Source organism: Mustela putorius, unplaced genomic scaffold (assembly GCF_011764305.1).
Source record: "Mustela putorius furo isolate JIRA1106 unplaced genomic scaffold, ASM1176430v1.1 tig00003871_pilon_pilon_pilon, whole genome shotgun sequence".
In the NCBI taxonomy this organism is placed as follows: domain Eukaryota; kingdom Metazoa; phylum Chordata; class Mammalia; order Carnivora; family Mustelidae; genus Mustela; species Mustela putorius.
The window spans coordinates 12673630-12699262 of record NW_025422023.1 but is presented as its reverse complement, the minus strand read 5'-3'; the positions used below and the strand labels follow the sequence as shown (position 1 = coordinate 12699262).

At 35.5% G+C, this 25633-nt stretch overlaps 2 protein-coding genes across 6 annotated transcripts in view; one reads left to right on the top strand and one right to left on the bottom strand.

The window, feature by feature from the left end:
* GSTCD (glutathione S-transferase C-terminal domain containing) overlaps nucleotides 1-276 on the bottom strand; it is a 142749-nt gene extending 142473 nt beyond the window's left edge. For 2 of the 4 annotated variants that reach the window (XR_006602617.1, XM_013054020.2), the window contains exon 1: nucleotides 99-276. The gene's annotated coding sequence lies outside the window, so the exon portion shown is untranslated. Of the gene's footprint in view, nucleotides 1-23 lie in introns of all 4 variants that reach the window. The other 2 variants (XM_013054019.2, XM_013054021.2) reach the window with 2 other exon arrangements.
* Nucleotides 250-24259, top strand: INTS12 (integrator complex subunit 12). Of its 2 annotated transcripts, none has more exons than XM_004748125.3 (7): nucleotides 250-400; nucleotides 5816-5980; nucleotides 10008-10160; nucleotides 12129-12316; nucleotides 13780-13939; nucleotides 18558-18704; nucleotides 22756-24259. In XM_004748125.3, the coding sequence occupies exons 2-7, from the start codon at nucleotides 5825-5827 to the stop codon at nucleotides 23338-23340; spliced, it is 1389 nt and encodes a 462-aa protein (XP_004748182.1). In that variant the 5' UTR covers nucleotides 250-400; nucleotides 5816-5824; the 3' UTR covers nucleotides 23341-24259. The 2 variants fall into 2 exon arrangements, with proteins under 2 accessions (XP_004748182.1, XP_004748183.1); XM_004748126.3 differs by having other exon boundaries at nucleotides 368-466.
* The last annotated feature ends 1374 nt before the right edge of the window (nucleotides 24260-25633 follow it).

The window sequence follows — 25633 nt, the reverse complement described above, 5'->3', positions numbered from 1 at the left end:
GGCGGCCCGAGCGCCCTCTTTACCTGGTCGCAGAGGTGCGGCCAGGCAGGGAGGGTGCATAAGCGTGTCAGCGACACAAGCCGCCCGCGCCTACCCACCCCGCTCGAGCCAGGTTTCCGAGGCAGCTTCTGCGAGTCTTCGCCCACCGACCTCTGGCTGCCAGAAAGGCCGGGAAAGAAACACCAAGGCACGGTCTCTTGGAAACAGCGGCGTCGGCCGTCATTCATAATCCGGCGGACCGGAAACTGGCGGTTACGTCACGTCCTACCGTGGCACAACCAAAGAGTTCCCCTCTTCGCGCCGCTGCAGGAACCTTTGTTTCCTCGTCCTCGGAGAGGGCTAGTTCCGGGAGCGGTTCGGAAGGGGCCTCCGGGAACGGACGAAGCTGCGGGGCGGAGCGGTGAGTTGTGACGAGCTAGCCGGCTCCCAGCCGCCTCTGGGAGGCTCGAGACCTCCGCGAGGCGAGGTGGGAGAGTAGTTGCGTGGGGTCTGAGTTTCCTCGCTCCTCATGGGAAAACCTCGTAATTTGCGGGGGGTCGCGCGCCCCAGGCTGACCGCTCTCTCCCTTCAGCGAGGGTTGTGCTTCCCCGTAGGGTGTTTCTGGCTAGGGCTCGTCGGCTGAGGCGCGGCCCCAGGGACTAGGCTCCTGGAAGTCTGTCCCGGACCCTTCTCGGAAGGTTTTGGCGACGTGTCCATGCAGCTCCCTCTTTCCGCCTCTTACCTTCTCTCGGGGTCCCTCCTTAGAGACCTGACCCCGTGCTAGGCCTTCGGGGTCATGTTTTGATCAAAGGATCGGAATTCCTTTTCTGAGCGTCTGCTGCCCCTTTTCAGCTTCTCTGTCCCTTGGTTGACTGGATAGTCTTCTGCTTGCTCTGCGTTTCCAGACGAGTCCCTAAGATTTCGGTGTAACCCGGGGCCAAGAAGAATTCCGGAGAGGATGGAAATGCGCAGCATCTTTGAAAGGATTTTTGTTAGAAGGGGTCGCAAGAGCGTCCAAAGACAGAGAGGGCAAAGCTTTCTAGAGCCGTTATGAGATGGCAGCCCTAACAGTGCATTCAGTGTGAATAGGTTCAGTTTCCTTTCTCTTGAGTGTGCACATGCAGATGATCAACTTTGGACTTTTTCTAAGATGGGCGTGTAGGGGGAGAAGTGGGATCTAGGGCTAAGCATTGGGAATATCCAGTTTCGGTTGGAGACATTGCAGATGCTGCCGAAAGTGATACTTGGGGAAAAAAAAAAACAAAAACCTAGTTCATTCATTCAGTATTTTTGAGAGCCTCAATTTTAAACAGTAGATTTATAACTAAATAAAACAAGCCCTTGCCCTCATGGAGCTACTGTCGAGTGGGATTAATTTAAGCCAAGTAAAGGACTGGGAAGAGAGTATTGCAGATAGGAACATGGTACAGGTCTCTAGTATTGGAAGAGGGGGTTTTTGTTTATATTGTTTTTCCTGTTGCTTTTTCCATGTTTGGGGGGGTGGGGAGATGCAGGGAAGTTGGGTTTGACTTTTGTTCTTATTGCTCTTTGCAAAGGGACTCTGTCAGTGGTTAGAATTATGTAGAAGGAGGAGAAAAATCATTATACTTTACTTTGAACCCTAATAATTATGTAGCCATTATTTTATGGTCCTTTGCAAGGTAGCAAAGTGATAGTCAAAAAGATAAATACAGACTTCCTCCCTTCCTTAAGGTACTCAGAGTACTTTGAAAGGATTTTTGTTAGAAGGGGTCGCAAGAGCATCCAAAGACAGAGCACCTTCCTTAAGGTACTCAGGGAATTTAACACATAGGGAGAAAAAAAAAAGTATGGTTCAAGGTAGAAAGTCCTAGTACCACAAGAAAGCAGTATATGAGATATCCTAGGAGGGAGAGATTATTAGTAGTATTTGGGGTGGAGAAGGACACACTATTGGTGAATAGAATCCTCATGAGAAATAATATTTGAACATAGAATTTGGACATCTAAAAATGGGTAAAAAGCCTCCCAGAGAGAAAAATAAGTAGAAGTGTCAAAGCGAGCTAATGGCTCTGCTGTAAGGAAGATCTGTATATGAAGAATTAAAATTTTTGTGCCAGTTAAGGAGTCTTTTTAAATGGTTGGTAAAGAAATTCGGCTTTATTTCAAAGACAGTAGAAAGTTTTTTTGAGCAAGAAAATGAAAAAAGAAAGAAAAATGTGTTTGGGGAATATTAATATGACAACAGTGTTGAAGTCAAAGAGAATAACTAGGTTATTGCTATAATACAAAATTTATAAAGACATGAATTTGAGTAGTAGCAGTGGAAGTGAAAAATGGAACAAATGTGACAAATGTTGCAGAGTCAGAATCCATAGGGAAAGCCTGCTGATTGTTTAGTAATAAGGAATAAGAGCCGCCTCCCTGAGGGGAAGATGTAGGCCCCAGACTGGATCAGTGGAGCGTGTCAGTCATTGAAAAGGGACCTCGATCTCTCTTTATCTATACACATAAACACACCAAGGACTTTGTTTTTTGGAATCCTCCATAAGAATGATATGGCTCTTTTCCAGTCTATTTTGATCATGGATTTTAGAATATACAGGGAAGGATTGTATAAAAGTAACATAATTTGGTGTAATTCCAGGAAAATATTTTTGGAAGTAATAAAGGAGGTAAATTGATAAATTAGTTGCTGACCTCTTTGAGGACATAAATAGATGAAAAATAAATTTTATTATGTTTGCATTTGCCAGTAAGGAGAATAGAAACCAGAGGAGGCAATGGAAAAGTAGTAAAGAAAAGTAAGATAGAAAACTAAAATATAAAGGGCAAAACACATAACTATGAGTGTTTTATGTTAGGCCTGTCTACGTCGATGAAGGAAAAGAGTTGGAACAAGGAGATGCCAATATGGAGAAAGCAGAGGGAACAAGGAATTGGAGGCGTCTATAAATTTAAAGTGCAGGTGGAACTGAAGGAAAGAAATGGGGCAAAAACCAAACAGAAAACCCAAAAGGAAGGTTGACCGGATACCCTGAAGACATTTCTGGGTCAAAACAGTGGAATAGATAGAATAATGGGATATTATAGTCAAAAAGTAGAATAGTTATGGCTAGTTTCAAGCTTCAGTGGCTGAAGATGAAGTTCCTTAGGTTGAAGATTTAAGTAAAAGTGCAGGAAGCTGGAGATCATTGATACAGATGCAATTTTAGCATCGCCGAAGATGAAGGTGTGGAGGAGGAGAAAGAAAATGTGGTTCCATACTTTAGCAACCTTGAAGGTACAGGTGTGGATTTCAAGAAAAGATGCTGATGAGTGATGGTCATGGAATGTTTTTCCAAAAGCAGCAATATGGAATTAGATCTCCATAGACCTCTTTGCTCTATGAATAGGAAGTGAAGGGAGCACCACATGGGAGATGGTGGTAAAAAGGCGGTGTCATGGGGGAAGTAGATATACAAGGAGTGCTTAAGAAAAAAAGTAGAAAACATAGGGAAATATATTGGTAATGAGTGGGGGCTAGAAGACAATGGGTAACTAGCAATGAAGTTAGTGTGGAAAGAGAAGGTCTGAGCCGAAAAAGTACTGGAAGGGTTTTCAAGGGAAAGGTAATTTGTACTTAAAGCAGCCTTGATGTATGCATAATAAAGAAAGGTAAACTAGAAGTTGCTAGATAGCCTAAAGTGGTGGCCTCCAGATTTGTCTCATTATTCATGAGTGTAAAATTGAGCATACTTTCATATACGTTATCAATTATATGCATACACTGCTATCATTCTGTATATTAATAGCTATTTTTTAATAAAAAAAGAAATTCTTATATTTTTCCCCCTATATTCTGCTATGAAGACCACCGGGCTAGAGGGACATGTTAGTAATTTAGGGTGTGGGTACAAAGCCTATTCAGTTTTATAATTGCAGGATAGTATAAGAACTGAGTCCCAAGGTTCCAGTTGGAATGTTGGTATTGATAACATGACTTCCCTGGTCTTATAATCTAGGTGTTGATTCTTGTCACCTAATCTGTAATGCAGACTTTTTATTGGTGATTATGGAATATGGTGATTATTTACATAACAGTAAATAATTTGCTTCTGATTTTCAGCATAGAAATTTCAAGTAATGGTTTTTCTAGTATATTAAAAGGATTCTTTCCAATATTAACCCTTTGGTCAGTCTCATAAGAACAGATGGTTTTGGATAAGTAAACACTCTGCTGTTTAGCTATAGAAAGTTACATCAATAAAACAATACGCCGTATTCCCCTTGTGCAGTCAGTACAATTCAATTCAATTATTGTGGACATTTCAATGAGGAACTGTTTTCTCCTGAGAATATGTGTAGTGACCAGCCTATACCATGAGTAAATTTGACCTTTCTGTACATTATCATCTATATAGATGATGTATGGAATAATACCATCTTAGAAAGTGACAGGTTGCTTCTCAATTTTCATTAAATTACTAATCCAACTGTTTGAGGTAGGTTATTTTCCTATTAGTACTGGCTTTTGGATTCACGAGTGATTCAGATATTTTAGTAGAGTGCAGAATTTGACAATAATTCTGAGGCTGCCAGATAAGTATCTAATATTGTCTTGAAAACTTAAAAAAATATGGCCTAAGGGTGTGTGTGTGCGTGTGTGTGTGTGTGTGTGTGTGTATTTCCTGTCAAAGTTGGAGAAGGATTGGGGAGAAGTAGAAAAGTAGATGGGTAAGGAACAAACAAAATTCATTTCAGTCTGAACTTTCATATGCCAAGATTCAACCTACAGCAAGTTTTAATGATTTTAAAAACCCCTGAAAATGAGAGATTACTGTGGAATTGCTGACAGATCCTTAACTCTAACAGTGCAAGTGTGTTGCATTATTACAATATTAACCTCAAGGGTAGAAGACAACTTCAAGCCCTACAATATTGATCAAAGGATTGAACACAAAGTATACACTTTTATTTTAATAATACCTTGCCTGGAGAAGAATTTGAAAAAGTGACACAAGAAGTAGAACCACATGATAGGATTGGTATTAGCTGAAAACAAAACTTTTTAATGTTTGGAATTTCATAAGCCTTTGATGTACATCTATATTTTAAGCTCCTAATGACACAGAGCATTCTCATAGGCCCTTTGGGAGATTCAAATATAGATAGATCAATCTATCTATCTATCTATCTATCTATCTATGTATTTTTTTTTATAGTAACTGTGGCACCATTCCTTAGAGACCTTGCTTTTTAAAAATAAGTTAATGCATGAGATACCACAATCTAAATGTGATTCAATAAGATTATCATTAGTATGTTTTCTGAGGCATTCAAGATTGGAGCTGAGGACTAAGGAGATAAAAAGAAAATATAATTGAGGTAAAAGCTGCAGCATCAAAAGCTGCCAACACCTTTATAGCTCATCACTTAATGCTTCCTTTAAACATCGCCCTCCTGTGACACATACCCCCCAAATCTTTTTCTTTGGTACTGGAAATAAGGCTCAAGAGAAGAAATTTTGATATATAATAAACCTGAGCTAAACACATCAAATTCCTATACACTGAACTCTTAATGTATATTTAAAACAGAGTTAGGAAGGGGCTCTGTGGCAAGGAGGAGCTTATCTGGATTTAAAATTTAGCCATGGATATAGATACATACAAAACTGATAATGTTCTTGCTTCAGGTGAAAAGAATTTGGCAAGGATAACAAATTTACTTTATCTTGTAATAAACTTTTAGGCATTTCAGATTTTGTATCATGGGCAAAATATACCTATTATAAACAAAAGAATTAAAAAAATAAACTTTAACATAGATAACTGTTCATTGTCTCTAAGTTAACACCCCCTTCTTTTTTCTTTAGGTGTTTGCAATGGCAGCTACTGTGAACTTGGAACTTGATCCCATTTTTTTGAAAGCACTAGGCTTCTTACATTCAAAGAGTAAGGATTCTGCAGAAAAGCTAAAGGCACTACTTGATGAATCTTTGGCTCGGGGCATTGATTCAAGTTACCGTCCATCTCAGAAGGTACCTGTGTGAATAAAAAGCTTGGGGGACAGAATTTTGTAAGGCCTGTAGTAGAACAGTGTTAATATTTAGACCATCTCAAAACAGTCTCTCAGCCATAATAATCTTTCCTTGAGGCTTGAAGAAATTATATTTTTGTGTTCTTTTCTTCCATCATGCTTTCAAAGAATTGTTATATTACATAGAAAAGTTAGCTGGATGGGAGGGAGATTCTACTACTTTATTTGTAGAGAAACCCACTTATATGTGATTTAATTTCTAATTCTTTATGAGCAAAATATTTTTTAAGCTTCTGGATGAAACCATAATTCGTAATTATTCTCTAATGTTTTATGGGCCCAAAACCATAAAGTAAAAGGACAGATTTTGCAGTGAAGTAAATTGAATATGGGTAGAATAATTTAATGGAAAAAGGAGGTGTGAATGAACTATGAGAACTGTGTGGCTCCAACTTTGATAATAATAAAGCAGCCAAACGACTTTATGTGAAAAGAATATATATTTTGGAACCAGCTGCTTTAAATCCCAGCTTGCCTCTTATTAATTGTGTGGCAATAAATATTATATCCTGAACATTTATTGTGTTTAAGGTACTTTTCTACATGATATATGTGTATAGTTAGTTTTAATTGTCATAATGGCCCTTTGAAAGAGGTATTATTTATTTTCATTTAAAAATAAGGAAACTGCTAGGCCCCCTGGTGGCTTCGTTGATTAAGCATCTGACTGGCTCAGGTCATGATCTGAGGGTTCTGAGATCAAGCCCAGCACAGGGTTCCCCAGGCTCAGCTAGGAGTCTGCTTATCCCTCTGCCCCTCCCCCTGCTCGTTCTCTCTCTCTCTCAATAAATAAATAAAATCTTAAAAAAAAAAAATAAGGAAAATGAGGTGCATAGTAACTTCATTTCAGTCAGCCTCTATTTCTTTATTAGTAAAAGTAAAATTAGTATAATAAAAATTACCTTGCACAACTGTGATAATTAACCAAAAATAAAGTATGTAAGTTACCTAATGTAGTATCTACCTAGTACATAGTAGGCTTTTCATGAGTGGCAACTCTTGCTATATTTTGTAATGGCTGATAACATTCTTTTAAATCTTTCTAAGTCTCTAGAGCAATGAAACTCCAAGTCACCCAGCTCTTTGAACCCAGACACCAAACTAAAGGAAGATAGAACTATATCACTCACTCAGTGTAATCCACACTCTCAGACTCAGCAGCCAAGTCCCAGATCCAGTGCTTAAGTAAACAGTGGTATTTTGCCCCCCATCTTCTTTCAATACAAACTCTCATATTCTCAAGCCATTTTACTGTGTTTTGAGTAGTAGGGGCAGAGTGTCCTTGTTTCTTCTACCATCCTCATTCTGGTAGGTTTGGTGAGTTCAACCTGATCAAATTATACAACTCTACAGAATACACTATTAAGTTTATTCTGCTCTGACTATTGATATTATCCTAATAGGAAAAACCTGTTATTACTGAAGAAGCAGTACTGTATTTTGAGATTTTAAAATAGAAGGAAGTTCATCTATTAAAGTACATGAAAAAATTGTTTCAATTAAAAAGCCTCCTGCCCTTAGATTTCTAACTGGAGTTACTTCTTTTGATCAACCTAGAGAATATACTCTGTTAGGTATATAAAAAGTATGGATTCACTTAATTGTAGCCTTTAGCTGTTCCTTTCCATCTCTAGAATAAATCACCTGGAGGCAGTGGTATACTTATAAACATTAACAACTGGCTCTCTAAATGTAGTATCAACATAAAAATTGATTGATACTTCATTTACATCATTAAATAAGTCAAATGTGAAATAATGAACTTAGGGGTGCATGGGTGACTCAGTCAGTTAAGCGTTGATCAAGATCAGCTCTTGATCTCAGCTCAGTTCTTGATCTCAGGGTCATGAGTTCAAGCCTTGTATTGGACTCCATACTGGGCATGTAGTCTGCTTATTTAAAAAAATAAAAAAAGGGAAGAGAAGAAAAAGAAATAATGAACTTAGAACTTAACTCATTCTTCAATGACTTGTAACTCTAGTTAACTTAGATAATAGTTTTCAAATGCTGCAAGATTACGTTTTTTAGTTTTTTATGTTAGAGAAATAGTACACTTCTAAGTTTAATCACCATTACCAACATTTTTTTCCATCACTTTCCCAAGGCTATACCAGTGGTTACCAAACTTTCTGTAAAGTATCAAATAGTAAATGTTTTGGGGTTTTGGGGGCCACATTGTCTGTCACAATGATCTAATTCTGCCATGATAGCATGAAAGCGCTGTAGGTTATACATAAATGAGAGAGTATTGCTGTCTTCTAATGTAACTTTATTTAAAAAACGGGCAATAGGGGCACCTGGGTGGCTCAGTGGGTTAAGCCTCTGCCTTCGGCTCGGGTCATGGTCCCAGGGTCCTGGGATCGAGCCCCACATCAGGCTCTCTGCTCAGCAGGGAGCCTGCTTCCTCCTCTCTCTCTGCCTGCCTCTCTGCCTACCTATGATCTCTGTCAAATAAATAAATAGAATCTTGAAAAAAAAAAAAAAGCTCTAAAATATACATAAAAAAAAAAAAACGGGCAATAGGCCGGATTTGGCCTCTAGATCTAGACAGGTGGCACAATAAATCAAGTGTAGCTACCAATAAGTCTAAAGCCCCTTTCTTTATCCCTTCCCCATTTCTTCCTCCTCAGAGGTTACCACTGTTCTGAAGCTAATGTATATCATTCTTGCTTGTATTTTTATACATTTACAAAAAAGTAGTCTGCACTCAGATGTTCTAGTTTATTTAGAATGGAAGGAAATTCTCTTCTTTTTTGCAGGGTGATTCCAAGGAGGTATTGTATACATAAATTTTTTATACTATTAGCAATAGATAGCAAGTGTAAATATCAGCAAAGTGGTAATATAAGACAAGGAGGAAAAGACGAGCCAGAGACTAAAATATTTGCAAATCAAGTATCTGATATTGTATCCAGAATCTGTGAAGAATCCAGAATCTGACTTGTATCCAGAATCTGTGAAGAACTTTCTAGACTTAGTAATAAAATGAACAACTCCATTTTTTAAAAAAAGGGCAAAAAATTTTAAGGAACACTTTACCAAAGAAGATATATATATGGCAGATAAGCATTTGAAAAACTGTTCAACAGTGTTAGACATTAGGAAAATGGAAATTGAATCCACAGTGATATAACACTATATACCTATTACAATGTCTAAAATTTAAAAGATCAACCATACCAATGTTGATGAGGATGTGAAGGAGCTGGGACTCTCATACTCCTTGTGGAAATGTAAAATGGTATACTACTTTGGAAAATGGTTTGGTAGTTTCTTAAAACGTTGAACATACACCTGCCATATGTGATCCAGCCATTTTATTCCTAGACATTAGTTCTAGAGAAATGAAAGTAAATGTCCACACAAAGAGTTGTGCATTAAGGGTCATAATAGCTTTATTTGGAATAGCCCCAAACTCTAAACAAATATCTACTAATAGATAAATGAATAAACAATGGTATATCCATTCAATAGAATATTACTCAGCAGTATAAGGAATGAACTGTTGATATACTCAGCCTGAGTCAATTTCATAATAAATAGACTGAGTGAAAGAAGGTAGAAAAAGAGTACATACCATATGATTTTGTTCATATAAATTTCTAGGAAATGTAAACTAATAGTTATAGAAAGCAGGTCAGTTGTTGCCTGATGATGGTGGCGGACATAGTTACTCTAGGATGTATACCTCTAAGATAATTACAGTGGGCCACAGGGAAACTTTGGGGGATGATGGATATGTACTTCATATTGATTATAGTGATGGTTTCATGTGAGAATTACCAGTTTTACACTTTAATAGATACAGTTTTTATATCAATTGCTTCTCAATAAATCTTTTTAAAGAAATGGATTTTACATTGGTCAAGACATACCTTAATTTTTAACTAAAATTTGTTTACACTTGTGATCTACTTTTTACAGTTTGTTAGAACATTTAATTAGTATCTTTTTATTTTATCTTTTAGGATGTGGAGCCACCCAAAATTTCAAGCACAAAAACTATTTCTGTTAAGCAAGAGCCCAAAACATCATCCAGTCTTCCTTCTGCCAATAGTAATGGCAAGGCCCTCACAACTGAAAAAGTAAAGAAGGAAGCTGAAAAGAGACCAGCTGATAAAGTAAGAATTAATTTAATCGTCCTTTAAAAAGAATAAATCAGTTGTGCTTTTAGGCGGGAACAATGTTTCTTTCTGTGCTCACTTTTACATAATAGTAGGTAAAGTACATAATTTCTCCGTAAACATATTTTGATAATTATAGATGCTGAGGTTGATTTTTTTTTTTAAGTGAGTAAAATTTACATTTTTTTAACCATTTACTGAAGTCATTATCAATACATATTTGAACCCTAGGGGATGTACTAATTTCAGGTATAAACTTTAATCCATAACTTAAATATTCTAGATGGAAAAATTGTTGAGAAGATGAGACAGGAGAGAATAAAGATGTAAGTGACTAAACATGAAATTTGTTATAGGATGGTATGTACCTTAACAGATCTACAGATAATTCTTGGATTGCCTATTTTGAATGATTTTTGCACATAGTTAATTATTAAGATTTTAGCACTTAGTAAAAAATACATTTAAAAAACCTTTAGTAATTCCTGTCCTCAAGATGGAGTATTTTAGTCTCATGTCTTTTCATACTTTCTCTAAATATTGGCTATTCTTAAAATATGTAGTATTTTCTGTACTTTTAAGTTTCTATAAATGGTATCACACTGTACACGTATATCTTTTGGCAACATACTTTTTCATCTCTCAAGAAATGTGCTTTTGAAATTCACCTGCGTTGATAACAAAGATGGAACATTGCTTTGCTTTGAATACCACATAATAGTTACTCAGTAAATAAGTCAGTTTATCCATTCCCCTACTGGTGAGCAATTAGCTTATTTCTTCTTTTTTCTATTACAGTGGAGCTTTAGCAAGCAGCTTCAAAGGTAAATTTGTGCACATGATGATAGTTTCTATAGGAGGTATATCTATAAATATATATAATAGGATAGGCACATCTTCAATATTACTAGACATTGGCAAATTACTGTCCAAAGTGCATATACTGAATTTGTACTCTTGCCAATAAAGTATAAGAATTGAAAATCCTCGTGTCTTATCAGACTTTTTAATTGTTGCCAATTTGACAGTATGTCTGTAACACATACCTTAAAGAGAGGAGCCAGAATTTGCTTTGAAGCAAATATGGCAGTGTCTGGATGACTGGGAAATGGTTACTTACTTCTTTTTTCTTTTTTTTTTTTTTTAAAGATTTTATTTATTTATTTGACAGAGAGAGATCACAAGTAGACAGAGAGGCAGGCGGAGAGAGAGAGAGAGAAGCAGACTCCCTGCTGAGCAGAGAGCCCGAATGCGGGGCTTGATCCCAGGACTGTGAGATCAATACCTGAGCTGAAGGCAGCGGCTTAATCCACTGAGCCACCCAGGCGCCCCTACTTACTTATTTTCAATATATTTCAAATATCAGTAGTTTAAGATTTTATTTATTAGAGAGAAAGAGCGGAAAAAACACAAGTGCATGGGAGGGGCTGAGGCAAGAGGGAGAGGCAGAATCCCCATTGAGCAAGGAGCCTCATGTCAATTTGATCCCAGAAGCCGGGATCATGACCTGAGCCAAAGGTAGATGCTAAACCAACTGAGCCCCCAGGCACCCTAAATAACAGTGGTTTATAATTTAAAATATTTAAGATAAAAAGTAGCCTTAAAAATAGCCTTTTTATTGTTGTGGCTTCTCATTTCACAGCATCTGATTGGGAAACAAAAGGCCAAAAAAAAAAAAAAAAGTAAGTGCATTGAATCAGAATTCTTTAATGGATAAAAGAATACAAGGACAGATACCAGATACATGCAAAAATGTTCTAATTTTTTTTATTTCTACCTTGCTATTTTCTTGTATTGATTATGAATTTATTATAAATCTACAGATCTTTAGTGTTTGTAACTGTCCCTAAAATGACAAAATATCTGTCAGGTGGACTTGGTCTTTGCAAGTGTCCATCATATCCATCTCTCCATGATTTAAGGTTTATTCTGACATGTTACTTTCTGATTGTCTGCTTTCTATAGATGAAATCAGACATCACAGAAGGAGTTGATATTCCAAAGAAACCTAGATTGGAGAAACCAGAGACACGGTCCTCTCCCATTACTGTCCAAACTAGCAAGGATTTAGCCATGACTGACCTTTCCAGTTTTGAGGAGACTAGTGCTGATGATTTTGCCATGGAGATGGGGTTGGCCTGTGTTGTTTGTAGGTAAGTTGTACCTTTCTGTGGAAAGATTCTTTTGTTCTTGTAAAGAGAGCAAACAAAAGGAAAAAAAAAACAGACCAATTTTGGGGTGTTTATATTTTGTTTTCATAATTTGGAAGTGGGTGGGAGATAAGTAGACTGTTCTCTATGAGATACCCATATAACAATTTAGCATCTTGAAAATTGTCTAATATTTTATCTTCCTCACTATGGCATCTTTAATCTGTTATGTCATAGTACTGTTTCCTGGGTTCTAGAGGAAAACTCATTGCTTTATTCTTTAGTGAAGAAGAACATGTTCAGATTAATTTGGTTCTTTTTAAGAAGTCTGTGTTGCTTTTTTTTCCTTTGAATTGTTGATAATACTTATAAAGTAGAATGTTATACATAATTTTCTAAACACCCTTACATCTTTTCCTACAAATAATGGAGAAGAAATCAAAGGATTGTGTAGGTTATTCTGAGTGTTGTTTTGATATGTGGATACATAATTATAAAACATGGATAATTTTGCTTATTAGAAGATGCATTATAAAAATAAAAGAAAACTGAATTTTAGACTGCTTGATGCAAGGGGCTAAATTTTTTTTTTAATTGTTTATGACTTGTACTGCCTAGCGCAACAGAAAAGATTACCATCTTTGTTGCTGTTTTCTTTATGGAAATGTTAGATTCTGGTGCGTTAGGACTGATTAACTAAGCTTTGGGGAACTTTACAGAGAATGAATTAATGTACTTCTGAATAGGATCATTTGTTACAGCTTCACTGTTTTCACATATATTTATTTCAGCCTTTATCTACCATGAAGTTTATAATTTTTAAATAAGAAATAATGGTAAAGTAATAATGGAGAGAGAACTAGTAACTTTAACCTTCCATTTGGAGACGTAGGATAGTCTAAGGCTGTGGTGATTGCTTTTTGAATTTATGTTTTCTTGATATACAATTTGCTACATTCTATTCAGTTGATAAACACATGTATTTATTGAACACCCTTATCTGGACAGTAATATGCTAAACATTGTAGATAATTAGGTCCTGTTTCTACCTTCATGCATAAGTCAATTTAAATATACAGGCAACTTATTTTAATGAACTTATATATTAATGAAGACAATAACATGTAGGTAATGCATATAAAGGAATTTAATAGAAGTATAGAGAAAATGTTATGAGACTGTTGGAACTAAGGGAGCCAGAATCCCCCTTCTTGGGAGAAAGAAAAAAATTAGCATGAGAAGTGGCTAGGAGAATATAGCCAAATTCAGTGACTACGGTACCTTACATTCATTTGTGTTTGAGCGTGGAATGCTCGTGCAGGCTGCATGCTTCATTTGGTTATTTTGCTGTTTGGTTGTTTGAGATGTTTCCCTCTTTTATAAATCACACTTACCAAAACAACCCTAAAGTGGCTTTAAATTGTTGCATTCAAATAAGTGCAATGTTTAATGGTATTTTTCCTTAGGCAAATGACGGTGGCATCCGGTAATCAATTAGTAGAATGTCAGGAGTGCCATAATCTCTACCACCAAGATTGCCATAAGCCCCAGGTGACAGACAAGGAAGTGAATGACCCTCGTCTGGTGTGGTATTGTGCTCGATGTACCAGACAAATGAAAAGAATGGTAGGAATCTTTTTTTTTCTCTATTTTTAAACATTAAACAGTCTCTCTCATTTTTTTGTTGTTGTTGATAGGTGCTTTTCAAAATAAAATTTGAATATTTAAGTTATTGAAAAAATACATACACTGATTATTAAAATGTTTGTATTTATAATGTACATGTATGATTTATGTATGTATGCCTAAAGAAAGGACCATATTATATCCATTTTTCTCTGTTGAGCTTTTAGCTTATTCTAATATAGATAAACAGGATTAGAGACTCACAAAACATGAACATTCCTGAAATATAGTATGTCACTGTATTTACAAACATTTAGAAATACTATAAAATACTGTAGGAAGTGGTGAGATACAAAGCCCTAGTCTTTGGTGAGTCTGGTAAGGACACATTGAAAATGTCCATTCCTGGGTGGGCTTAAACCATTAAACTCACAAACCATGTACAGAAGCCTTATTTGCATATGCATGTATGTCTTTCCATCTGTGTTTTTCAGTTCATCAGTCTGTCCTTCTCATTGTCTTCAAGTGACCATTAATCTCATTTTCCTAATGTACTTTTTCTGTTTACGGCTTGCTAATATAACTGCCTTTAACATCATACTGAAATGTGTTTTCACTTGTTATATTGGATAGTTTTGTAATTTCTATTTATTTAAAAGGCAGATAAATAAACTTTATCATTTTCCTTTGAAGGAATCAAGAAATTGTGACTTACTTTAGTGACTTACCTGCTTGTGACTTCTCCTCTCCTTCCTCCCCTGCCTTAGATAAGAGTCTTCACATCTGTTAACCAAATAAATTTCTACATAGACTTTCCTGGCCATATATCTTTTTAAAGGCAGAGGTACATAGTTAAAAGTAAAAATTCAAGGTACCTATTTTATTTCTCAATCAGTTAAATCAGAAATAGGAAATGTTTTTATACTTTGAAAATTAGTGAAATTTCAATAGTATGTATATTTTCAGTTTGTAACAGGGAATTTCTGTGATAAGATTTTTTTCTGCTTAGTTTGGTTTTTATTTAGTTTCTTATTTAAACTAGTCTTCCAGGACCTCAATCAAATGATTATGGGTAAGCAGTATAGTACATTCCAGGGCATTAATAGAAGTAGTCACTAAGAATTGATAATAATAAAAATAAGTTATTTGTGACCACAATCTTTCTTTAGTATATCTTCAAAGATTTTTTTATTGCTATTTTATTGTAAGTCTCAATAAAGTAAGCACTGTTCTCTTTGAAATATTTTCTCCTCCTTTTTTTATGACAGTGTATACCAAATCTGTTTGTAGTTCTAGCCCTCTTTCAGGAATGAACTTTGGCAGCTGGCCAAATATCTTACAGTAACTTTAAGTTCAATATCTTTAAAATCAAAATTTTCTTCTCCACTCAGCTTTTCGCCCAGTTGTCTGAACTAGAAAACATTATCCTTGATGCCTCTCTTAATTCTATATCACTTTGTTGACCAAATTTGCTAGTTGTGCCTTTTCTTCATTTCTTAAATCTGTTCATTTTGCCCTTACTACCCTGTCCCACTAATTGTCGATTGCTTTAGCCCCTTAAGAATTCCCCTTGTTTCTGGGGTGCCTGGGTGGTTCAGTTGTTTAAACATCCAACTCTTGACTTTAGCTCAAGTCTTGATTTCAGGATTGTGAGTTTAAGCCCCATGTTGGGCTCTAAAACTATTATCCCCCCCCCCCAAAAAAAGTTGTCTTCTTGCTTCCTTTCCGTGCGCCTTACTCACTTCAATAAAAACAATTAGAATTGTTCTTTTCAATTTTTTATCTAATGTTATCTGCCTTAATATGCCCAGTGGCTCTCCATTACTTATATAATGAGGTTATACTCATTACGGTGAATATATGGACCTTCTCTCTTGATCCAAGTCTGTCTTTGTATTCATGTCTCTCACCACTTTACCATATACTCTGGCCATGTTAGGCTAGATGTATCATTTCCTGAATATGTGATGAACTTTGCTGTTCCCATATGTCCTGCTTCTCAGCTTTCCTTCATCTGCGGTACCTTTTCTTCATCTGCTTTACAAATTAAATGTGTAATTCATTTATCAGTAAGACCATGTCTCATTGATTGGCATAGCACTAGAGCAGAGCTCAGAATTGGACATGTCCTACTTTCTATTGTTTTCTGTAATGTAATATGGAGGAAATGTGGATTAGTACCAAAAATAGTCAATAAGTTCAGTTTATATGTCTAAGAATAGAAAGTACTGAATGGAGAGCCTTGATTAATGTTAAAACATGAGTAGAATTTGCCAAGACTAGATTCAGAGAAATACCAAAAGGCAAGATCTGAAGTGAGCCTAAAGATCAGGATCCAATAAACACAAAGTTTAATGAGAGAAAGGAATTTGGAAATGGTATGGGTACAACTACAGTTGCTTTCAGTGTATATGCATTGGTTATTGCTCCAAGGTATCTCAGAGATATTATAAATAGCATCTTTTATCCCCATTCTCCTCACACTAATTTGTCTAAGAAGGGCAGATTCTACAGTACACATATTATATATTATTTTAGGAAGACCTTGTTAAGAATGTGGTGATAGTGTGTGGCAGGCTCCAGGATCATTCTTCTGGGGTGCCTGGGTGGCTCCAGGATCATTCTTCAGTTCTATAATGTTCTCTTTACCAGGTAATGTTCTCTTTACCAGCCCTATGTCAGAGACTTCTATAACTTATTGCAGTGGTTTTCAATCTAAGGTAATAACATACCTACTCAGCAGCATTTAGAAATATGTGGTATTTTTTGATCGCTATCATACTGGCAATTACTGCCCTGAGTGGGAGATTTCATACATTCTTCAGTGTGTGAAGCACTCACCCAGTGAAAAATTATATACCTTTGTTGGGCAGCACCAAGTCAGGGTTAATATCCTAGTTCCCAAAACTAGTATTACCAGCAAAAGACCAAGGGCTCTTGGTATTTCTCACTCAACTCGTAAGATGGCTAGGTGATGTAGAAGCAACAAAACATCCAAATGTGATCTTCTAGGCAAAGGCCCTTTCTTGGCTTTGTTGTAAGGAATGCCATCTAAGTTAAACCAGTCTTCAGAGTCTAACCTCTGAAATAGATGTGGGTTGAAGGAAGTATAAGATTGAAAGCCATGGTTATGGAACCATATATTTCTGATTTACTATGAGGGCTGCATTCTCATATCCTGGTTTTGCAATAGAGAATAAGATGGTCCTCCTTCCCTTCTGGTAAGAGATATTTTACCAAGGGTAGTCTTGTAGCAGCCTTAATAATATTCTTGATCTGAATGTCTCTTTATAAGTAATGTTTGGAAGTAGGTATACTTTCATACAGAAAACATGTAATATAAAAAATGCATTGAATTGAAACGTAAGGACCAACATTATATAGTACAGCAAACCATAGCACAGGAAGTGTACACAAGAAAGTCCAGACAAAAAGACTGCATTGAAATTTAATGGGAACAGATTATTAATAAATTTCCTGATAAAGTCCTGCATGGTCTTACTAAGACTGTCAGACAGTGTACTGGCTGGGAGTGTCTTTCCCCATCCAGTATGCATGGATTCTTCCAGATTCAGTTTTCATATCCTATATAAATGATGATGAATAAATAAAAACTATTACTGTCCACACTCACATGTGCCAGACACCGTGTTAGACATTTAGGTAGTCATAGTTCATCCTCATAACCCACCTTAGAAACAGGTGTTCTTATCCTCATTTTGCAGGTGAAGAAAATGATGATTTTAGAGATTTCCATATTTTACCTGTGGTAACATAGCTAAGGAAGAAGCTGAGCTGGGTTTTAATCCTATTTCTGTTTGACTCTAAAAACTGTGCTTTCAAACACAGCACTGTACTGTTTATATAGTTATGATTATTTACCTGGAAAACACTAATAATCTGAAAAAATGATTAGAGTTCAAAAGAGAATGCAAAGTTATAAAATAAAGAAAAATCTCAATTATTGGTCAAAATAAAACTGAAAATGCTTTTAAAGGAACAGTGGATACAGATTCCTCTTTAATAACATAGAAAATTGTATTTGTGGACTTTCTTCAAAGAGTTTAGCATGCCTGCTTCTTCAATGTGAATAAAACCTCAAGAAGATACATCATTTGTCATCAACAGTTTTTTAGCCACATTCGGTATTTGAGATCATGTAATTGATCTGAACTACTGTTAAACTCACCCTCAGTTACTTAGAGATTTGTACTTGAACATCAAGGAAAAAACTCTTTTAAGTCTTTAACTAGCCATAATAAATAAATGGACTCATTACAAGTGAAGCTAACTGGTTACAAGTAATTTGTGATTTTCCTTTTTTTTAAAGAAATAGTTTGGTTTGTCTTATTAAAATGGTATTATCAAACTAATCTGCATGATTTCTAAAGCTTAATATCTTTACTGTTTAGAAATGAATAAAATCTGTAAAGCCATTCATAGAATGATGATAAAAATAATTTGTTCAAGAATCTATATTTTCAGTGTCACCACAATATTTTTTAAATGTTTAACTGTATTTCAATTCAATGAAGAGTCCTGTGACAGATTTTTTTATTGTCTTTTTTTATTCATCCTTTAAGATTTTGTGTCTAATTTAATTCTCTGATTTTTACAGGCTCAAAAAACTCAGAAACCACCACAGAAACCAGCCCCTACAGTTGTTTCTGTAGCTCCAGCTGTCAAAGATGCATTGGTTAAGAAACCAGAAACTAAACTCAAACAAGAGACAACTTTTCTAGCATTTAAGAGAACAGAGGTCAAGGTACAGTACATTCCATTTTTATCTAAGCTTGGATTTTAATTTAGTTGATTCAAAAATACTTCCTTGAAAAAAATATTGATGAGTAACTTTATATACTAAATGGCAATATGTTGGAAAAAGACTGCATTACTATTACTATTAGGTAGAAAGGGAACATTTATATAATTATTTAATATCTAACTCTGTTTCTTTTTTTATCACCATTAGGAAAGATCTATAAGCATTCCAAAGTGGTATTCTTTTTTTTTTTTTTTTAAAGATTTTATTTATTTATTTGACAGAGAGAGATCACAAGTAGGCAGAGAGGCAGACAGAGAGAGAGAGGGAAGCAGGCTCCCCGCTGAGCAGAGAGCCCGTTGCGGGACTTGATCCCAGGACCCCGAGATCATGACCTGAGCTGAAGGTAGCGGCTTAACCCACTGAGCCACCCAGGCGCCCGCAAAGTTTTATTCTTTACCATTTCTGTGTAGTCAGGCAATTATCTCTAATCAGGAATTTTGTTTAAATTCTAAATACTTCTGCCCTCAGTTACAGCAATTTTGCTCCTCACATTACTTGTGCAGAGTGACCTTGTAGCATTTTTTTTCTGCCTCCTTATTGGCTATTGAAGAAGTTTTCTTCTTTTGTCTTATTTTTTTTCCATCATTATCATGAACTTTCAAGGTACCTACTCCTTATACAAAGGGACCAGATTATTTAGTGAAAGTGTCACCTTTCTCATTCTTAGGTTTGCATCCTTGAAATCACACTACATTATTATTAATATTTGGCATTTTGATATCATGGAATAAAATATTTTTCTAACCTTATTTTATAACAAAAACAATATTTTTACTGAGTTATGCATTCCAGTTTTAAGCAGAGTACTAAAGATGGTAGAAAAATATTAGTCCCAAATTCTCAAAGGTTGATCCCAGAAAATTCCAAATATTACACTGTCCTAGTGACTCTAAGTAGCTAAGTTCAAGAACCTTGGTGTGATGATTAAGAATATGAATGTAAAGGAGTGCCTGGGTGGCCTAGTTAGTTAAGGATCTTACTTTTGGTTTTGATTCAGGTCCTGATCTCAGGGCCATGGGAATTGAGTCCTGCATCAGGCTCCATGCTCAGTGGGGATGTGATCAATATTCCCTCTCTCCCCCCTCCCTCTGCATCTCCCCTGCTCTCTCTCTCTCCAATAAATAAGTCTTTTTTAAAAAAAAGTTATGAATGTAAAGTACTCTGAGAAAGATACTAATAATCTTATTCAGAGATCAATTTTTAAACTTAATTTTCCAGGGAAGAGTTAATATCCAAAGGATATCCATATTTGCCATGTCAAAACTTAGTGAGTTGGAATAGAGTGAAGAATAATTTATTGAAAGTAATTAGAGTTGCTGTATTTTATACTTAAATCACTTTTAAGTAGATATTTATACCAACTTGTTACTACTAAAGGTTAATTTTAAGAAATCCAACATGTAACCATTGTAAGGAAAATAAGGCCTTGGCTGTCATGTTTATTCTGATTTAGAGGCTTTGATGTTTATTATGATGAAAGTTGAATACATTTCTACTATGAAAAATATTTGTTTCCTTTTACGTATAGAAAAGCAAATGGCTTTCTAGCTAGGATAATGGGCAAGAAAATATTAATAGTTAAAAATTAAGAAGTAGGGCACCTGGGTGGCTCAGTGGGTTAAGCATCTGCCTTCAGCTCAGGTCATTATCTCAGGGTCCTGGGATTGAGCCCCACATCTGGCTCTCTGCTTAGCGGGGAACCTGCTTCCCCTGCTCTCTCTGCCTGTCTTTCTGCCTACTTGTGATCTCTCTCTCTCTGTCAAATAAATAAATAATTTTTTTTTAAATTTGAGAAATAGCTGAGAAACTTATTATCTATACTAAAGTACTGAGAGATTACTTGGATCTCCATTGTTTGTGTTATTTTACTTTTTCGTGTCCTAATAGTATTATAAGCCATATGTAATTTTGTTGAAAAGCAATACCAGTAACAGGAAGCCATTAAACTAAAATGCTATACACACAGAACTGTTTGTACTTCTTAAGTCGTGGTCTTTTTAATTACTTCAGATGGGTTTTTGTTTGTGAAGTTTGTTGAAAGATCATTTAGCCATATGGCAGACAGTTTTACGTTTAATAGAAAAGGAAAAAAATTACATCTTTCATAACTAATACAAGTTGACTGCACTTCTGTTCTTTTGCTTCCTTTAACTTTTTCTCATTACCTATGTGCATTCCTCCAGGAATGTATAATTTATCTGTAGTTTATCTTCTCTGGATATCCTTATAAGAGAGTTACTAAATGATGTTACTATTAAAAAAATTCTTTTTTTCAGAGTATGTGAACAAAAATTTGGACTTTTCCTCTTATGAAATAAGTATCTCAGCACTCTATTCTGATTACTTTTCACACTGGTTAAAGATGTTTACACACAGGGTCACCTGGGTGGCTCAGTTGGTAAAATTGCAGACTCTTGATTTCAGCTCTGGTCAATCTGACTGATATCAGGGGCCTGAGATCAAGCCCTGCCTTGGGCTCCACACTTAACAGGGAGTCTGCTTAAAGTTTCTCCCTCTTTTTCTGCCCCTCCCCCTTTCTTTCTCTTTCTCTCTCTCTCAAATAAATAAATAGAGGCACCTGGGTGGTTAGTTCGTTAAGCGTCTGCCTTCAGCTCAGGTCATGATCTCAGGGTCCTGGCACAAGCCAAGCCCCACATCAGGCTCTCTGCTGAGTGGCGAGTCTGCTTCTTCCTCTTCATTTCCCTCTGTGATCACGCTCACTCTTACTCTCTCAAATAAATAAATGCAATATTTTAAAAATAAATAAAATAAATAAATTTTTTAAATGTTTACATGCAGACAGTATTGAAGGCTACTTTGTAAGAACTAACAACTCTCCAAGAGTTCAGGTCTGAAGTACAACTGTATGTGTTTTAGGCATGGTAATTACCATATTTTTAAGTAAAATACTATTTGTAAGACTTAATCTTTTACCTATAGGTAAATTTAACACTTTCGTGAATCTTAAGAATATAAAGGTAGAAAGAGTGCTGGTAGGAAGTTCAGTTTATAATTCATTGTAATAAAACACAATTTTACCTAATGTGAAAGTAAAAAAAAATTGTTCTCATGTGAATAAGGGCAGTACAATGATGTTGGTGTCACTGTTAGCTTTTGACTGGCCAAAGAAGTTAGAGAAACTAAGGTGTTACATCTTTCAGAAATTCATCTGGGAGTGAGTCAGGCCTATTTCAAATGTCACTGTGCAGCTTTTGAGGCAATTGATAAAATCTTTTATACAAAGCAGGGATCTCTTGGGTGGTAGCTTCATGGAAACCGTGAATTAATTATGAAAAAAAAAGTTATGAAACCTTTTAAATATATCACCAGAGCTGTATAATTCCAAATAGTTAACATTGCACATTTGTATATATTTTGCAGTTCAGGAGCTATTTGCTCAAAATTGGGGTTAGAACATGTTTATTTTAAAAAAATGGACTCAGGATCTGACACATTAATTCACTCAATAAATAATAACCAAATGAATCTGTTTATCTCAGACATCTTCTAAATGTCCTGGGTTTAAGTATTTTTGTCCAATAAGAGTGGGTTCTATTTTTAAATGATCCACAAGCCATTTGGAGCAAGGTATAAACAATTAGGTACTTCACTGAACTAGATAATACCTTTTTTGGGTGAAAAACAAGTTAAAGTATTAAATCTGATTTTCTAAGAGTGCTTGTAACTGAATCTAAAAGCAATTCCCAAAAACAAATTTCATACATTTCTTTTTTGGAATCATTAGAACAAGAATATGACATCTCAGAATTTCTGCTCTGGAAATAGTAGCATCAGTTAGCTATGGATAAGTGTTATTGTTTGTGTTTTTTCAGATTAGTTTCGTAAGAACTTAATTTTGTTGGTATGATTTAAATTTCCCAAGTCATTACTTTTGTATAAAAAATCCAACAATTCAACTTGTTATATATTTAAGATATTAAATTGTTAATTACATTTAGCTCTAAAACAATGCTTATTTTATTTTTTTTAGACATCCACGGCTATTTCAGGAAATTCTTCTAGTACCAGCGTTTCCTCTTCGGTAACTAGTGGCCTAACTGGATGGGCAGCTTTTGCAGCTAAAACTTCCTCTGCTGGCCCATCAACAGCAAAACTGAATTCAACAACCCAAAATAATAGTGGGAAGCCTGCTACCTCATCAACTAACCAGAAGCCTGTGGGTTTAACTGGTCTGGCGACATCATCTAAAGGTGGAATAGGTTCCAAAATAGGTTCCAGTAACAGCACTGCACCCACTGTACCACTGAAACCACCTCCACCTCTAACTTTGGGCAAAACTGGCCTTAGTCGCTCCATTAGTTGTGACAATGTTAGCAAAGTGGGTCTTCCTAGTCCAAGTAGTTTAGTTCCAGGAAGCACCAGCCAACTCATTGGGAATGGAAATAGTGGGACATCAGGGCCTAGTGGAAGTACCACTAGCAAAACCACTTCAGAATCAAGCAGCTCTCCCTCAGCATCCCTTAAAGGTCCAACTTCACAAGAATCACAGCTCAATGCCATGAAGCGATTACAAATGGTCAAGAAGAAAGCTGCCCAGAAGAAACTCAAGAAGTAATGTGGCCAAGTAGGTTTTTATATCACATTACCCTAAAATCTTATTATTAGGACATAAACTGTAATATACTATAATTTAATAAAAATCTTCACAATGAAATTTCTATTATTTCTTACCTTCAAATGCTAAATGTTTTTAAGCAAAATTTAGAAATCTATTTTAAGTCTGTTTAACATTATTTTAACAGTTTCCTTAGCATGTGAAAACAATGATTAAAATGATTAATTCTTATGAGAACTTCTGGAATCCCAAGAGACTGGTAGCATACATGAATTTTTAAAAAAAGAAATAGTTCATCTTCTAGCAAAGCACCAAGAATTAATCCTGCTGAATAAGGTGCCTTACAAGGTGGCAGGAATGACCCAATATAAAGTTTCCTACTTTCCCCCCAATATTCCAGATAGTCCGTGTTAGTCCCCGGCCTCATTTCAATTGATTCTCTCTCTCCCCCACAAATATTTCATCTCCCCATTTTCAAAATGGATTTTATATAATTGATTTTTCATATTTCTGTATTATATCTTTACTTTTATTTTTATCACTTTGTATCAGTTATTTAGGGATCTCTCTCTTCCAATAGATTATGAACTCCCATAATGCAGTACTTTTCTCCCATTGCATGCTTTTCCTCATATTGCCAGTCTAATATACGGACATTGTATGTACCAATAAATGTTGAATTTTGATTTATTCTGATTATCTATATTCCTGAGAATTCTTGAACAAACTAACCCTTCCAAGAATTTTTGTGGATGGATAATTTCTGAGTTGTTTACATACAGATACCTTCTGCTATATCATGGAAAGGAAAAAGGGGCTGCTTTTTTTTTACTGCCCAAAAGTGTTACAGTTTTAATTTTAGTTAACTTTGTATAAAAGAAGCTCCAATATCATGATTAAATCTTGAAATTGTTCTGAAGTATGTGTATGTGCATTGTTAAATCACAAAATGTGAGGGTTCTGAGTCATAGCCTTATTTGTAAGTTAACAAACTAGCCTACTGTTTTTACATACAGTTTTTGACAGAAGATATGTAGCTTTTTGGACCAGAGAAACAATTTAGTACTCACAAGCAAAATGGAACAGCCATTTTGTGCTTTATGAATACCTCATTTCATCCAGAAACTAGAAGCCCCCAAAATTCTTATATTCATTGGATAATGGGCAGCAGCCTTATTCCTTCAACTTTGATGTGTGCTACTGAATCTTTATAAATCTCTAATCTCAAACTCTTTCCCTTAATCCCTAAATTTTTCTAACATCTTCTAAAATACATTGGTAAAAGATTTCTGTGAAGATAAAGCTTTTTAAATAAACTTGTTCTTTTTCTAAGAAAAGATAGTATTTTAAGCTACCCTTAAACAATGATACTAAATTACTCATAGTAAAGTAGAATGCAGGATCGAGATAATCCCACTACTTGCATGTGGGGTAAACATCTATTTACATGTTTAAAATCTGCCTACAGATGTTTCTGTTTTGAGAAACAAAGATTTCTGTTGATTAAACATCATTTGGCATGAACATCAAATCCCCTTTAGGGTCAAAAGACCAAAACAACCCATAAAATCATCATTATTTGTTTATAGTTCAGGACCAGTTTGGACTAAACTGGATAGAATGATCTGATACAAACTCAGCTCAAGAACTAACAGTTAATGTGACCTCAGAACCTATGAAAAATTAAAGCAGTAATGCACAGTCATCCCATCACAGTCAGAACATATGTGCTGGATAGAGTTGGGAAGAGAAGCAACTTTTAATTTCTACGGTACTTCAGAGAGGATGTTAGAAGACTTTTTAGGAAGTTATCTTTGATTGAGTATGGCTGTTTGTATAGATTATATGTGTGCATAAGCACATATTTGGAATCCATACATGTGAAAGTATGCATCTATCTAGTAATGTATATAATTCAGTTTGGTATTTTATACAGGTACTTTTGTATTAGACTTTATCTTCAGGTACATCTTAAACCTCGATTTTTCCATAATTATAATAAGTGAACTACAAAGCTTTTTAACTGAACATGTGATGAAAGTAGTATTAATAGTAGTTATCACTTTATTTTGTTATGCATAGTTTTTTTTTCCTCACTAGAATTTACGTTGTATGAGGGCAGGGATCTTGTTTGGTTTGCACACCATTGTGTTACCACTGTAGCTCTCAATAAATGTTTTATTATGCCAGTGAACGAATAGATAATTAGGTGAGCCAAGATAGGCTTTTAGGATTGTAAGCTCAAAACCTACATTAGTAGAAATTTGGTCAATATCATCTTTTGTATATTGTG

What these genes read in the sequence shown, in the direction of transcription:
- INTS12 (XM_004748125.3), top strand. Translation starts at nt 5,825, where the DNA reads ATGGCAGCTACTGTGAACTTGGAACTTGATCCCATTTTTTTGAAAGCA. An exon ending in GTTACCGTCCATCTCAGAAG is followed by an intron (nt 5,981 to 10,007) that starts GTACCTGTGTGA and finishes TTTATCTTTTAG; the next exon opens with GATGTGGAGCCACCCAAAAT. An exon ending in TTAAGAGAACAGAGGTCAAG is followed by an intron (nt 18,705 to 22,755) that starts GTACAGTACATT and finishes TATTTTTTTTAG; the next exon opens with ACATCCACGGCTATTTCAGG.